The 15,883-nt window shown below is 36.1% G+C and overlaps 1 protein-coding gene across 2 annotated transcripts; it reads left to right on the forward strand.

Annotated features, from left to right (window-relative positions):
• Positions 1 to 1,108: 1,108 nt before the first annotated feature.
• Positions 1,109 to 14,531, forward strand: LOC127845257 (uncharacterized). 2 transcript variants are annotated; one of them, XM_052376079.1, is made up of 4 exons: positions 1,109 to 1,870; positions 3,284 to 3,456; positions 4,646 to 4,729; positions 9,197 to 14,531. In XM_052376079.1, the coding sequence occupies exons 1-4, from the start codon at positions 1,855 to 1,857 to the stop codon at positions 10,187 to 10,189; spliced, it is 1,266 nt and encodes a 421-aa protein (XP_052232039.1). In that variant the 5' UTR covers positions 1,109 to 1,854; the 3' UTR covers positions 10,190 to 14,531. The 2 variants fall into 2 exon arrangements, with proteins under 2 accessions (XP_052232039.1, XP_052232040.1); XM_052376080.1 differs by having other exon boundaries at positions 3,284 to 3,417.
• The last annotated feature ends 1,352 nt before the right edge of the window (positions 14,532 to 15,883 follow it).

Consider the following 15,883-nt stretch of genomic DNA (forward strand, 5'->3'; position numbering starts at 1 on the left):
TGTTTGTTTTTTAGGGTATACGTGGTGATTATATCGGATGCTCAGTAATTTCGATCTCTTTCGAAGTCCGTGTCATTGTTTTATACTAATTCGAATCACCTGTTTATATATAGAATAATTAAGTGTAATATAACTGTTAAATCATCCTTTCTGGTGAGGTTTAATCCGTAATCAAGCCGATAACAAGTATTTTATAAACGTTATTTAGCCGTTTTCAATTTTATTCAGCGTAGCTGTTTAACCCAGGTTTTGGCCTATTTCGATAACTCATGGAGTGTCGGAACAATTTCCCAACAATAATGTTGAGTGAACCCATTATTATCTTTTAGCAAAATATAGGCGGGAAAATTATAAATGGATGATAAAAAATCTTCCGAACATGCTAGTATTATTTATAATATAAAAAAAAACAAGTCAATTGGGAGACAGACGTCGTGACTTTTGCTGTACTTGTTAAAGTTACCTAATTGTTAAACAGCAATTCATGAAAAAGAAGCGACTTCTTTACAGATAATGTTGTCATTGCAATAGCGTTTAAAGTCATATCATATCAATGTCATATATATATCAAGAACTGTCTTTCTATTGACTCAGGTAATGCATATGTGAAGATTAGTTCCAAGAACATAAAATGGCGACACAACCTCACAACGCATAGAATGCAACATATGAGTCGCGTTCTGGGAAAACTGGGCTTAATGCGTGCGCGTAGTGTCGTCACTGATTAGCCTGTTCGGACTGCATTGATTATCACCGCAACTCGAAATAAACATTCGAAATTTGTTAATTCTTTACAATTTTTTTTCACTATATTATTGGCAATAAAAGGGGGAAATGTTCATTTAATTATGTGATTATGATTTTGGGTAAGTATATCTACCGTCGATATGCCCCCTAAACCCTTAAAAAAAATACACAGTTTCCAGCACACAGACAATCAGAAAGTAAATCAATAAAACAAAACAATACAGCAGATAATAAAAATCCACTTTGTTAAGAGAAGGACTAATCTTTCGATTTTGTTCCGTATTCATGCGACGAGCCAAGTCGCAACTAGTCCAGATTTCATGCGTGGCTCGCTGCGACCAACAAATCGATACCAGTCTAGATTCGTGCTATGACCGGGTGCTATCTACCCGGAGCGCCTTAAAACCGTTAAGTGCGCGACTGTTAAAGATTTATATTGAATGGGAATATTGATTTTAGTTTATACATAGAGAAGCATAAGTTATTATTGAATCAATGATATTTTAACGGATTTGGTATGATGGGAGAAGGATTAGACAAAATAGGACAAGGATAGTGTGTGTTAGTTGGTAAAAACTCGTGTAAAGACAAGGCGTTGCACACCCGTAAATGTAGAGTTTAAACTTGAACTGTGTTAATCCTGAAGCATGTTCACAAGTTGAGCTTTCGTGACGACGGGAATCCAGGAAGTGAAGATAACATACACGAGGATAACTGAATGTCGTCTGCACCAATGTTGTGTAATATAATGGTCTTATGAGAGCATGAAATACCGAGATTGATTTTTTTTGTTTTTTTTATTCGGAGTAAAATGTAGTAGCAACACGTAAAGGGTTACTACTACGGCGTTATTTGAGAACAAGTGAAGGTTTTAAATGATACCGTACCAAAAGGAGTTTTTCGGAATAGCAATTTATTAGAAAACTTGTTAATAAATTAATTGTGCCGCGAAAGAGGTATATATTCAATAAGGATTATGGCAACTGGAATATATATTATAAATGTTAAACAAACAACGAGACAGTAAGTCAAAACACAAGTTAAAAGCTCTCGTTCGTTGTTACGAAATCGAGACAAAAACACAAACACGCACGAACGGACAACGCAATGGACCACTCAGAAGGTTAGTATTATTAAGTTGTTTATGTTGTTCTTTTTATTTGTATTTTGAATTTTGTGTTTGTTTACTGTTGCATCAATAGTAACCCGTTTTCGGTGGACGAAGGCTGTTCTATATTTTACTTACATTGAAATTAACGTTCGGATGCGTGTTATAAAGTGGGTTTTCTGTTAAAGATTGTATTCAATCCAAAATAACACTTTAATGTATTAATACTCTAATTAAAAGATAGTATAGGTAATTCTTATTTCAACTGAATGACGGCTAATATAAAATGTCATGAAACATGTTTTTTATATACCTGTAAACATATTTATGAGTCAACGGTAATAATCACGCTGTGCTGTTGCTGTTGGCTCTGTGGATGATGTAACTGCTTTGATTATGATGATATAGAGGATATTTGTTGGATTCGGTGGATTATCGATTTTAATTAACGAGTGATCATAGAAAATGATATTTTCACGTGGCGCAGTCACGAGTGAAACAATATATTTTCTATGATCACGAGTGAATTAAAATCGATATTTTTCACCGAATCCAACAACTTTTCTTTTTATTTTATGCTTTTTTCACAGTTTATATAGATTGTTAACGAGTTTATCTACAGAACTTCGCTGGGATAGTGACGTCATTTCGTAAAAAATGACGTCATTTCACAGTAAACAGTGAAAATTATCGATAATTTTCACTGATAATTTTCGCTGTTTGAAACAGTGAAATTATCAGTTTTAATTTACCGATATATCTCTATAAACCACCGGAAAGCCTAAAATAAAGTTATGATGACTATGCTCATGCTCAGGATGATGAACCATTAAAATGTAACACATTAAAAAAACTACTATGTACCACATGAATGAATTGCTCTTTGAACATTTATATACATGTATACCTTACCCCATGCAGTGAACGCCCATTGCTCGACATTTCGTCTGCGTTGATAATTTAACAGAAACCAACTGAAAACCGGGTTGATGAATAAGATAATTCCGTGTTAAAGTAATACACACACACACGTTCATTTCTCTACAACTACCCTCCACTGGTTTGCTAGAATAGACACATCATAGGTTTTAAAATGTAACCAGGTTCGTTTGCATTATTACGGTAGGTCATTTTCACCGAGTGGGGCTGGGAAAAGACGGTCTAGTAGTATGTGTATGGGGCTGTTTTTGGACTAATTGTGTAAAAAAAGATTTTGATAACATGTAAGTTTTTTTAACATATTTCAATTTAAAGATTGTCCCATATAATGTGCTTTTGAAACCTTAAAATACTAACACACAAACTTTTATACAACAGAAACAAGTCATTAAAAAACACACAAATACAAAAAATCACGAAACCTTTTAAGGGTGCGTCTTCAATTCACTTTAACCAATTAACATTACAAATCACTTTGTGTGTTTTCAGACGGCAACCTGATCCATGTTTCCCGCCGATTCTTTAAGCGTGCCCGCCTGATACATCTGGTGTTGTCGATCCTGATGCTGGGTGACGGAGTGGTGGCCCTTGTTCTCTCCTACGGCTCCAAAGGGGACGCACAGGTCCCCTACTTCTTTAGCGCGTATATCTGCTGGGCGTGGGTAAGAGAGTTCCCTAAAAGGAAATAGATTCTACATTCACTGGTTCATTCACATGCTCATTCATACAATCATTCATTCACTCACTAATTAACTCATTCACTCATTCACCCTTTCCTTCATTCATTCATAAATCATTGATTTCATTCATTCCATTCATCTATGAATCAGTACATTCATTCGTTCATTATTATAACATGCATGCATTCATTCATTCATGCATGCATTCATTCATTCATGCATTAATTCATTTTCTCAGTCATGCCTTCATTCATTCATATGTGTATTTTCTCATTCATTCGGTGGTTCATTCCTGTATATATTATTTTTTCCATTTATCCATCTATCCATCTAATCATCCATCAAACTATTCACCAATCAATCTACCCATCCATCAACAATCAATCAATCATTAAGATACTGTTAGATTCGAGTACAAAGTTTTCAATCTCTGGCAGCGCACCTTCTTATACGTGCCATATTTCAATTTCTTACAAGCTATAACCTCGGTTATGAACAACATAAAAATCAGTTATTCTTGTATAAATCATATAGGATTTACGAAATGGGATCATTTAACCCATGATGTTAATGTTGTTGAGAAGGTGAATGCCTGGTTATAATAACAAATTGATCGCTTATAACAGATATCAATAAGTTTTCATACATTTTCCGTTTCGCTTGTTCAAAGACCTAAGCAAACTTAAACATTGCACTTGGGTGTAATTGATTTCGCGATATTGAAGAACAAATACATTTTAAATTTCCCCATAGGGCGAAGTTGATAAAGTTGGTCTATTTCAATGTCTTTCACATAGTCTAAATGCTCTATAAAGGTGACAAATCCAGTTATTATGAATACCAACTGGTCTGATTTTTACCGGATTTCAGTTACTCTTGCATAAAAACTGCTAATAAAACAGCTTAGGTACAACGTTGTCAAGAATTATGGAAGATAAACCCGTTTCATAATTGGAAGAAATGTTTACATTTTTGCAACTAACGTAATGTGTAGCCCCAAAGCGGTGACGTATACTAAAAATAGCTGAAAGGAAATTTTAATTCTATTTTAAACAGCTTTTTACCAGCAGAAAGTAACTTATTAGATCACTACATACGTTTTAACCATTAAGAAGAGACCTACTTTGTGAGTGATACCGGAAAACGTTGAAAATCTCATTTCTCGTTTCAGCATCTTTCGTTCGTTATCATAAGTTCCGTGTGTATCTATTACCTGCAAGGGGACGGGGAGAGAAGCGTGGGAGTGAATTCATGGGTAAGTCACAAACCAACCTGCCCCTGCTTTTATTCTGTTCCTATAAATGAGATGTGCTCTGAGAAAACGGGACTAAATGCATGTGCGTAAAATACCGTCCTATATTATCATGTGCAGTCCGCATCGGCTTATCAGGGACGACACTTTCCATTTAAACTGCGTTTCCTCTTAAAACAGACTGCCTTCAAACGAAACCTACTTAACAAGCGTAAATTGTCGTCCCTGATTACCCTGTGCGGACTGTACAGACTAATAATGGATGCTACGTTTAGCGCAAACATGAAGCCCATTTTCAGAGAACGAGGTTCACATGTCATTTGCTGTTGTACATGTCTCTGGCTTTTGTTACCAGGGGTTCCACCGTGGTAACTGCAAACAAGTATTAAATTAGTAATCGCTACGCAGGTCCATTAGATATATCGTGTGTTTTCTTTTCACAACTTTTACTTTCGGATGTAATACAACCTGGGCAAAAACACACGATAAATCGGCGAATTCACTATAAAATAGCGTAAGGGATTTTCCCAAATGGTACCATAATATCGTGCCATCGCAGCGTTTCCACACAGCGTGGCAGCTTATTGTCGCGCCCTCGCTTTTTGGCCTTATTATCTCGCGATGTTTCTGTACAAACGCTTATTTCGTTTAGTGTTAGATTATATCTGTATAAAGTGGGAAGGCGGAAAACTACAACGGGCAAGGCATGGTCAGGGGTGATAACCCCAAAAAAGGGTAAGGGTTATGGTTAGGGGTCGGGTTAGGGTTAGGGTTGGGTTTAGGCTAACCCAAACCCTAACCCGACCCCTAACACTAACCCTAACCCTCTAACCCCCCCCCCCCCCTTGCGCAATGCCATACCATGCCTCGCCCGTTGTCGTTTTCCGCCTCCCGTATAAAGTTTCCTGAATGATCTCCTTTTAGTATTTCATCATCAATGCTTTTCGGTTTATCGGATAGCTCTGTTTTATTTGTTGTGGCGGCATTCTATTTATATACGTGAGGTGGTTTGTCACAACACGATCTGACTTGTCAACATTGCAAAACTATGTTGTAATTAAGTAATACATAGATGCCATTACGAGATATAAATCTAAAACGTGTAGCAACATTCAAAATAAATAAAGATTTGTTTTATGGTAGTCAACTAGGGTCCATTATAAAAAGAATTTATTTAATAGTTGTGTTCAATGGCCAGTAAATGCATAAATTAAGAAAGACATTCAACTAGGGTCTGTATAATAATTCATTTTATTATTAAACTCGATTTAATACGCATTTAACCACTTTACGTTATATCAGAGAGCATCGAATATTCTATTGCACGGATTTCCGACGCAAGAACAAAGCAGTTGGGCAGACTTCACACTATCTAACCAATCGCGGCTGTACAATAGAAGGTGACGATATCGACATAGCTCTGTTAATATTTACGTAGTCATAATAGAATAAATAATACATTCGCGGCTTACTTAGTTGAATTCTGTGCAATTTGGTCGCTAAGAACTTTACTATTACGGTGTACTTGAATTTAGAGCTCACGTTTCGACAAACACGTTCCTGAATAATTGTGAGAACAAACAAGCATTGCACTGCGTCCTTGGACACAGTCCTTGTTATTTCAAAATATCTCTTGATACGAGCGTCATTCGGGTCTATATTTGGGCTAAGTCATGAGTTATTTGCAAACGATTTCCAAACTTCCAATGAAGTGTTTGGGGGAAAGATTAAACTTTCATTAAAATAACCAATACTTTTGTATTCACATCGTTGTATTCACATGGCTGTAGTCACATCGATGTTTTCAAAGTGGTCGAATGTTTTACTATTTACACGACTTTACTTATACAATCGATGTTGATCTTGCTCTTAGTTCACATGTTAGCAAATGTGCAATATGGTAAACATGAAATGTATTCAAAAATACAATCGGCGTTGAAATCAAAGGGACCTTTTCACGTTTTGGTAAATTGACAAAATAAAATAAAAAATGTATCAGAATCGATCATTTTCGTTTTAGTTATGATATTTGTGAGGAAACAGTAAAACCAAACATTTGCCATGCTCTAAAATATCCATTATGCGCATCTTTTGACGATTTAGAAACCTGATAATTAATTATAAGGCGTTGCGACGCGAAACGATTGAACAATTTGGAGAGTTCTGTTTTTGTCGTTATATTATGTGACTCAACTAGGATTGCTAATATAAAGTATAAAATACAAAATTATTGTATGAGCGCGGATGGCCGAGTGGTCAAAGCGTTTGACTTTTACTCCAGGGGTCAGTGGTTCGAGCCCAGTGTAGGGTTACTTTTTTTTCTTTCTTAACTTTTATTCTTTTTTTTACTTAAGCTTTTTTAGATCCAAGGTTTACATTTATCAATATAAAGCATTTAATAACAAACTTCAATACATGCCTTAATCTGTGACAAGGTCCCTTTAATACTGAAGTCATGTTCCTCCTGAATATAAAACAACACGGTGAAAAATGAGCTCTCGCTCGCTATTAAAGGGATCTTTTCACGCTTAGGTAAATTGACAAAATTGAAAAAAGTTGTTTCAGATTCGCAAATTTTCGTTTTAGTTATGATATTTGTGAGGAAACAGTAATACTGAACATTTACCATGGTCTAATAGAGCCATTATATGCATCTTTTGACGATTTTAAAACCTAAAAATTATAAAGCGTTGCAACGCGAAACGATTGAATAATTTGGAGAGTTCTGTTTTTGTCGTTAAATTTTGTGAAACTACGAAGATTGCTTATATAAGCTATAAAATACGTTCAGCATGTGTACTCGGCGGAATAGCTCAGTAGGCTAAAGCGTTTTTACTTCAGGACTCTGGCAGGACTCCAGGGGTCACTGGTTCGAAACCTGGTCCGGGCAATGTTCTTTTCCTTTTTTTAATTTTATTCTTGATTTTTTACTGGAGCTTTTACGATCCAATGTTTACATTTATCGATATAAAGCATTTCATGAATAAGTTAAATAATGCCAAAATCTGTGAAAAGGCCCCTTTAAGAGATGTGTACTGTGAATAATGCGATCATATACCATCTTCAAACGTGTATCGGTATAATCAGTGCCGGATTAAGCACCGTGGAACCCATAGGCAATGAAACTTGTGGGACCCCCAGGCCCCTAGTCGGCCTAGTAACTACTTAAACGCCAGTTCCCAGTTGATTTCATTTAAAAAAATTAAATTTCATCGTTTAAATTAGCCTACTAGTGGCAAGGATGGCAAGAAATAAAAATGTGACAGTGTCCTGTTACAGGTAAACATGTCAGTATAATACCGTAATGAACATCTTTGAAACGCAATCACTAGCGAAACAATGCGGTTTTTAAAATAAAACACGAGTGTCACTTTGTAAGACAATGTCAAGCCTTTCAAGCTAACATAATATCACAATGAAATAATTGGCGTTGTCAAGTCATTATATAAGCCTAAATAAGTTAATAAAAAAAACTGTTTTCGTCACGTTCTCATGGGGCCCCTAAAAGTCGCGGGGACCAAAGGCAGTTGCCTATTCTGCCTTATGGGTAAACCGGGACTGGTTGTCAATAACCTAAATATAAAGGCAATTTTCAACGTATACAGAACAACAGTTTTGTCATTTACTCAAACATGTATTTGCCTTTATATGGTGAAAAATATCTACTTGATAATTTATTATAAAGTTATAATTCTAAAATATTTGCGATAATCTTACGCGACGACCACAATTTAACTTATACAACAAATTTAACAATAAATTACACAATACAATATACAATAAATTTATAGAATAAATATATACAATTAATACAATATACACTAAATTTGCAACTTCACACGAATGTAAGTCTATTATTACCGTTCTTAATTCTCCATTTAATTATTGTTGTGCTTAGTGATACTTTCGCGCAACAATTGTGTTTGGCTCGCCAGTTTTTGCAAGAAACTATCGAGTATTTCTTTACTTTTCTTACATTTTTATTACATTTAAAAAATGATTCAATGCTTATCTTTGACGACACTGTATGCACATTGTGTTAGACCCGATTTTCTCCGAGCGCGGCTCAAATACAGTATACATGTTAAGATACTTATCAATACGACATGGGTATCCAACATGGGTTTATGTTTGAAGTAGAATGCAAAAGCACTTGACTGCATAATCAGATCAAATGATGGGTTCTTCATCTATTTATCTTTGAAAAATTATCAGAAAGTCGTGGCTATACATTTCTAGTTATTGGCTATCGCAAGTTTTTGTTAACAAGTATATAACAATAAAATATGTCATCAACCCCCAATCAACTACGTCATGTAGCTGTGCGCCCTGGGCCTGGTTGCTCAAAACTTAAATTGACGGTTAATTTTAGGATCTAGTTATGTATGTGACTTAATTGTCAACCCTTTAATATAAGTATTAATTGTTCTGTTCTGTTGTGTATTTTACCAAGCCCTCGCTGTGTTGCAGGTGACCGTGTTCTCCATTAACTCCTCCGTGATCGTTCTCTTTAACGTCATGGGCGTCGTGTTCGCGGTCGTCAACGGCCTGTGTATCAGCGGCCAGCAGTGTTACTACGACAGGAACGAGCATGCCAACCGCTTCATCGCCATCGCCCTCGTTCTCCTCCACTGTCTCTCCATCCTCGTCAACGTTCTGCTCGCAAAGAGGTCCCATCTGATTGGATCCCAGTTTCAACACGACGTGTCCGTCAAGTTCATTCACACGATGGTGTGGTTACGACGGAAGCGCAGCCGTAAAGTATCGATGACGTCGCAGCTGCCATCCCTTCCTGAGTCTTGCGTGGATGCGTCGGAGAATTCAACGTTTACGTCGCCGACGCAACGAGAGAATACGCCGACGTTGACGGAAGTGCAGACGTCCAAACGTGGCAGTGTCATGGCAACCATTGAGATTATGGCAATGAGAAAACATAAAACTCATCGGCGAACTAAATCACATCCGAATATGATTAGAAATATTGATCTCAAACCTGACGATATGGAAGGGACCGTTTATTCAATATATTCCGACTCTGAAATGAAGAAATCGGAGGAATCGAAGAAGAAGAAAATTGGATTATTTCGTAAAAGGAAGAAAAATAAAGTCGACTCAGAAAGCTTAACATCTAGTACAAAAGATTCAGTAGCTTCATTTACAGAAAGATTAGCAATTAAAACTCCGATACCGGTACAGCTGGTTTTATATGCAGACGATTCTTCTGACAGCATTCTAGTTGAGAAACCGGTGGGTGGGGCGCAGGGTGGGGAAGCAAATCGAGATTTAAGTTTAGCCGAACAAAGAAAACTGCAAAGAAAGCAAGAGGAGGTGTTAGGAATGCAAAATAAACTATTGGAGCAACAGAAAACATTTATGGCGACGGTAAAATCAGACCCGGGTGCCCCACCCCCCTACCAGACATTCGCAAATTCGGCAGAAACTGACGACGAAAGTTCAGTTTAGCTGAAATTGAATTTATTATATTTAAAACAAATTCAGGGAAAACAGCTGCATTATGTCAAGTGTTCACCCCATGACATATTTTTGTAACTTCCGCTCACTCGCTTCCATGCATTGAAATATCTCGGTTTCTTTCAACCATCTGCACCGATTAGCAGTTTCCATGTTCACGAAATAAGCAAACGTCGGCGCTTATTGTGGATCCATTCCACAAAGGTGGGTCAGTGGTTGTGAACCAAGAGATAATTATGCTCTTAGTTATTATGCCTTAAGATCAAGGGACTTATTTCTTATTCGAATTCTATCAAATCAGAGTCACAAAATGTATGGAGTGTGTAGTATATGTACATTTCGGTACAGATCTGTCTTAAACTTAGCCTTAAAAGGGCATATCGACGGTTGGAACGGTATTTTATTTTCAAAAAATATTTGTTTATGAATGCATTCAAAAAGTTGTAAAACCCCTAAATAAAATATTGATTTCATAATAAAAAAGCTGCCGCGATGACACTTAGCGGGAGAGGGAAAGTCGGCAGTAGTAGTAAAATTGTTGCGAATGAATTGAGCCGCGTTCTGAGAAAACTGGGCATAATGCATGTGCGAAAAGTGTCGTCCCAGATTAGCCTGTGCAGTCCGCACAGGCTAATCAGGGACGACTCTTTCCGCTTTCATAATATTTTTCGTTTAAAGGAAGTCTCTTCTACACGAAAATCCAGTTAAGGCGGAAAGTGTAGTTTCTGATTAGCCTGTGCGGACTGCACAGGCTAATCTGGGACGACACTTTCCTCACATACATTAAGCCCAGTTTTCTCAGAACGCGACTCGATTGTCCATGAGGTATCGCACAGTGTAGTAAAAGAGGCTAATTTTAGAAGGTGACATTCCAAACCCCACTGAGTCTTGAGCAAAATATGTTTTTGCATTGCATATATTTTTCTGAACAATTTACATATCACAATATTACTAGATATGTAACTTTTCGAAAAAGGAAAACGATGGATTAATGTATATGTTTATGCTGAACTCCCATCGAAGTGACCCTTACAGATATTGCCTTTAAAATTAACATTGACATTTTTGTGATTATATAATTTAAATGCACACGTATAATAACACGTTTAAGTATATTAAATGTTGGGAATGGAATGGACATGTAGGATTTTGCAGATGTGCCAATAAACCAAATTTGATTACTATTATAAATAACACGTGTGTGCATACATTTGTATATCGTATGGTATTCATAGATCGTTTGTTCTCACTTGAAAATAAAGTTGACAATATTAGTGGTTTATTAGCGTTAGACTGCTTATGCTATCAAGTGTTAGTATCGGTATTTCGGTGTGACATATACGTTATATCCATACGACATTTCGAATACAGTTATTCCACATCATTGGTTTCTAACAACCAATTATACTTAATGTGTTCTTTTGATCTGTAAAATATTCCCCGACAATCAAAGCTCGTATTAATGTATTAGTTAAGTTTTTGTCAGATTACTTTCTTGCTCTTGGATCCTGATATATTGCACTCATCAAGATCATCAGGTTTTAGCTTCGCTTTTAAAGTTGAAGTTGACGATTTATGAATGATTTTAATAGAAAATGCTTTTTGCTTTGTGATACGATTTATAAATATGGATACAATGTTATTCCTTGGAGGTGGTGTCTTTCTTCTCCAATTATGTACATGTATATGCTCTTTTAATGCATAAAAGGTTATCGTAATTTTTATATTTAGAGTAAAACCACTTGCAGTGTTTTAATTCTGACCGCATACTTTAAATTAACTGTAACTTTAGTGTAAGTTTATTGTAATAGAACTTAGCTACGTATACTGATGTTTACTGATAATGAAATACAACAAGTTCATATATGTATAATTATGGGTTGTTGATTTGAATTCACTGAATATGCCAGCTGGCCAGGTTAAACCAATCGTATAATGTAATAATGATCCTCGGATTCTGCGTGTCATTTCATTGTAAATTGTTACTTATAACGATATATTTCCTTTGACAACTTTTTGCTAAATGCATGTGCGAAAAGTGTCATCACAGATTAGCGTGTATACTCCACACAGGCTTATCAGGAACAATTCTTTCCATCTACACTTGATTTTCGTTTAGAAGAGACTTTCTGTTAGAGAAAGAATCCATAAAGGCGGAGAGTGCACTCGCTGAACAGCATGTGCGGACTGCATATATATGAGATGACACTTGACGCACATGCATAAAGAACAGTTTTGCAGAACGAGACTTAACCCATTTATGCCTAGCCTCTAGAAAAAAGGCCTCGGCAAACAGCGTAGACCCAGATGAGACGCCGCATCATGCGGCATCTCATCAGGGTCTGCGCTGTTTGCTTAAAGGAATTTCTGTAAGAACTATTCTAAATATACAAATAAATATACTAGACATCCCTAATTTTGGAAATAAATTGATCCAATTTAGAAGGATGGGAGAGTCCACTAGGCATAAATGGGTTAAATGGGCATCTGCGTGTATTACATGCATGAACTGTATTGATACAGGAGGCAGCATAATAGTGTGAAGCAAAATGGCTATTGCATGTTTATATTTTTCCTCTGTTTCCTGATCATTATTTTACATTCTATCCATATTTAAAACGACATAAGTTGTTGCTGTCTACATTTTTCTCTATAAATTGATTTGTTTAATGGTTTGAAAACATGACTTTTGGATACCATTGTTCGTGTTTATGTTTACAAAATACACGGAACTATTTCTACCAAGATGCGAATGGTGATCGAAAAAGAAGAATATTCTGGTAACAAGTTTAACGTTGACCACTGTTTTTAAAGATTTGAACTTTCCTATAGAACAGGATTACAACGTTGTTGAAAAGTCTATTTGGCAACTTAATAACGTAATTGCATCTTTTACTATCAGAAGTCATTCACTGACGTGTGTTTGTTTCTGTCGCCACGCTATGAATATTGACAAATACGTTTCCCGGTGACGAACGATTTCAAAATGTCTTCGTCAGCTAAACTAAGCAATATTGGACATGTAGAAAACTAAATATTGAGAGCAAATTGTTTTAAATCAATAGTAAGTGGTTGTATTGTTTTGTAACGCAGGTGATCAATGTAATGTTTTATTACTTCTATGACTGGAAGATCGATGCGCGTTTTATTATTTGTATGACTGGAACTTAAGACATATCCTTTCAACTCCAGTAATATGGTCAATCGAAATTCTTTTATCAAACTCTATAATCCATTGTGCTAGGCATTTTTTTGGAAAATTGTGTGCTTGGTATGTTTTTTGCCTGCTATAGTATAACACAAATGGGCCGTGCTCTGTGAAAAGGGGGTTTAAATGACACGGAAAGTTTCGCCCCTGATTAGCCTGTGCGGACTGCACATGCTTATCTGTGACGACACTTTACGCATATGCATTAAACCCCATTTTCACAGAACACGGCTCAAACACTTGAAATAATATCTGTGATTGTATTGTTGTCATTGTGTTGGAGTATTTATTTTCAGCTATTCGTTTGTACTTTTACATTTATTGTTTTGTGTTTTTATAGCTGACTTTAACAAACTACACATGTATTCATATATTTTTTAATATCAATATTTGATATTTTTTGTTATCAAAATATGTTGCATAGTACAATTGTATTTTTGCTGAATTAAGCTCCGGAATATATAGTGGGATGAATAGAATTTAGGCCCCAGCCACCCCGAATTGCGGAAAGACATTTTCGTAAGTGCTGTATGCACCATATCTCATGTTGAATTAACCCATTTATGCCTAGTGGACTCTCCCATCCTTCTAAATTGGATCAATTTATTTCCAAATTAAGGATGTCTAGTATATGTATTTCTACATTTGGAATATTTCTTACAGAAATTCCTTTAAGCAAACAGCGCAGACCCTGATGAGGCGTCTCATCTGGGTCTTCGCTGTTTGCCAAGGCATTTTTTCTAAACGCTAGGCATAAATGGGTTAAATGCATAATCGATGTTTTTATCAAAGTATTCAACCATACAATGAAAAAGATTTTTAATCAATTGATCATGTTGTATGCTACGCAATTCCAAATTTTTTTGGGGGAACAAGTTCAAACAACACTTATGTAAACATCATTTAATCTCTGTGAAGATCCGGTACGGCTTGGGTTGTTCGGTTTCGATATATTTGATACCATTGCTGGGCAATGAACATTTGATTGTTTTTAAAGATTTTTTATTATTACATACTTTCTATGATTGTTGCCAAATATACAATTTCAAATGTTTATGTATTTATTTTATAAAATCATTGTTTTTTTTATTATATTACATTCTTGAAATAAACTATTTTCGAGTCTTTTCTTCTCACGTTTTACTGCAATATATACAGCAACGACACGCAGTGGTAGCGTGCAGTAGAAGTTTAGAACGTTGACAAATGATCTGGTCTCTGAGAAAACCGGTCCTAATTAATGTGTGTGAAATGTCTTCCCATATTAGCCTGTGAAATGTCTTCTCATATTAGCCTGTGAAATAACTTCCCATATTAGCCTGTGAAATAACTTCCCATAATAGCCTGTGAAATGTCTTCTCATATGAGCCTGTGAAATGTCTTCTCATAGTAGCCTGCAAAATGTCTTCCCATATTAGCCTGCAAAATGTCTTTCCATATTAGCCTGCAAAATGTCTTCCCATATTAGCCTGTGAAATGTCTTCCCATATTAGCCTGTGAAATGTATCTCCATATTAGTCTGTGAAATATCTTCCCATATTAGCCTGTGAAATATCTTCCCATATAAGCCTGTGAAATGTCTTCCCATATTAGCCTGTGAAATATCTTCCCATATTAGCCTGTGAAATATCTTCCCATATTAGCCTGTGAAATATCTTCCCATATTAGCCTGTGAAATATCTTCCCATATTAGCCTGTGAAATATCTTCCCATATTAGCCTGTGAAATGTCTTCTCATATTAGCCTGCCAAATGTCTTCCCATATTAGCCTATGAAATGTCTTCCCATATTAGCCTGTGAAATGTCTTCCCATATTAGCCTGTGAAATGTCTTCCCATATTAGCCTGGGAAATGTCTTACCATATTAGCCTGGGAAATGTCTTCCCATATTAGCCTGGGAAATCCGCATTAGCAAATTGGGATCCACACTTTCTGCCAATATTTCGTTTTTGTTTAAAAGACATCCTGTAAATGAAAAGTTCCATTACAGAACAAAGTTTCGTCACTGATTTATTAAGTCGAAACTTAACCTTTATGCCCAGAGGGCGGCTCAAGTATACGATTCATTGTGAACCATTTCTATGCAAGATATATTGCGTGTTTGAGGGCACTCTGGTATGCTTGTATACGATTCATTGTGAACCATTTCTATGCAAAATATATTGCGTGTTTGAGGGCACTCTGGTATGCTTGTATACGATTCATTGTGAACCATTTCTATGCAAGATATATTGCGTGTTTGAGGGCACTCTGGTATGCTTGTATACGATTCATTGTGAACCATTTCTATGCAAGATATATTGCGTGTTTGAGGGCACTCTGGTATGCTTGTATACGATTCATTGTGAACCATTTCTATGCAAGATATATTGCGTGTTTGAGGGCACTCTGGTATGCTTGTCTACGATTCATTGTGAACCATTTCTATGCAAGATATATTGCGTGTTTGAGGACACTCTGGTATGCTTGTATACAAT

This window comes from Dreissena polymorpha, chromosome 9 (assembly GCF_020536995.1).
Source record: "Dreissena polymorpha isolate Duluth1 chromosome 9, UMN_Dpol_1.0, whole genome shotgun sequence".
Classification (NCBI taxonomy): Eukaryota; Metazoa; Mollusca; class Bivalvia; order Myida; family Dreissenidae; genus Dreissena; species Dreissena polymorpha.

What these genes read in the sequence shown, in the direction of transcription:
- LOC127845257 (XM_052376079.1), top strand. An exon ending in CGTATATCTGCTGGGCGTGG is followed by an intron (nt 3,457 to 4,645) that starts GTAAGAGAGTTC and finishes TTCTCGTTTCAG; the next exon opens with CATCTTTCGTTCGTTATCAT. An exon ending in GCGTGGGAGTGAATTCATGG is followed by an intron (nt 4,730 to 9,196) that starts GTAAGTCACAAA and finishes GCTGTGTTGCAG; the next exon opens with GTGACCGTGTTCTCCATTAA.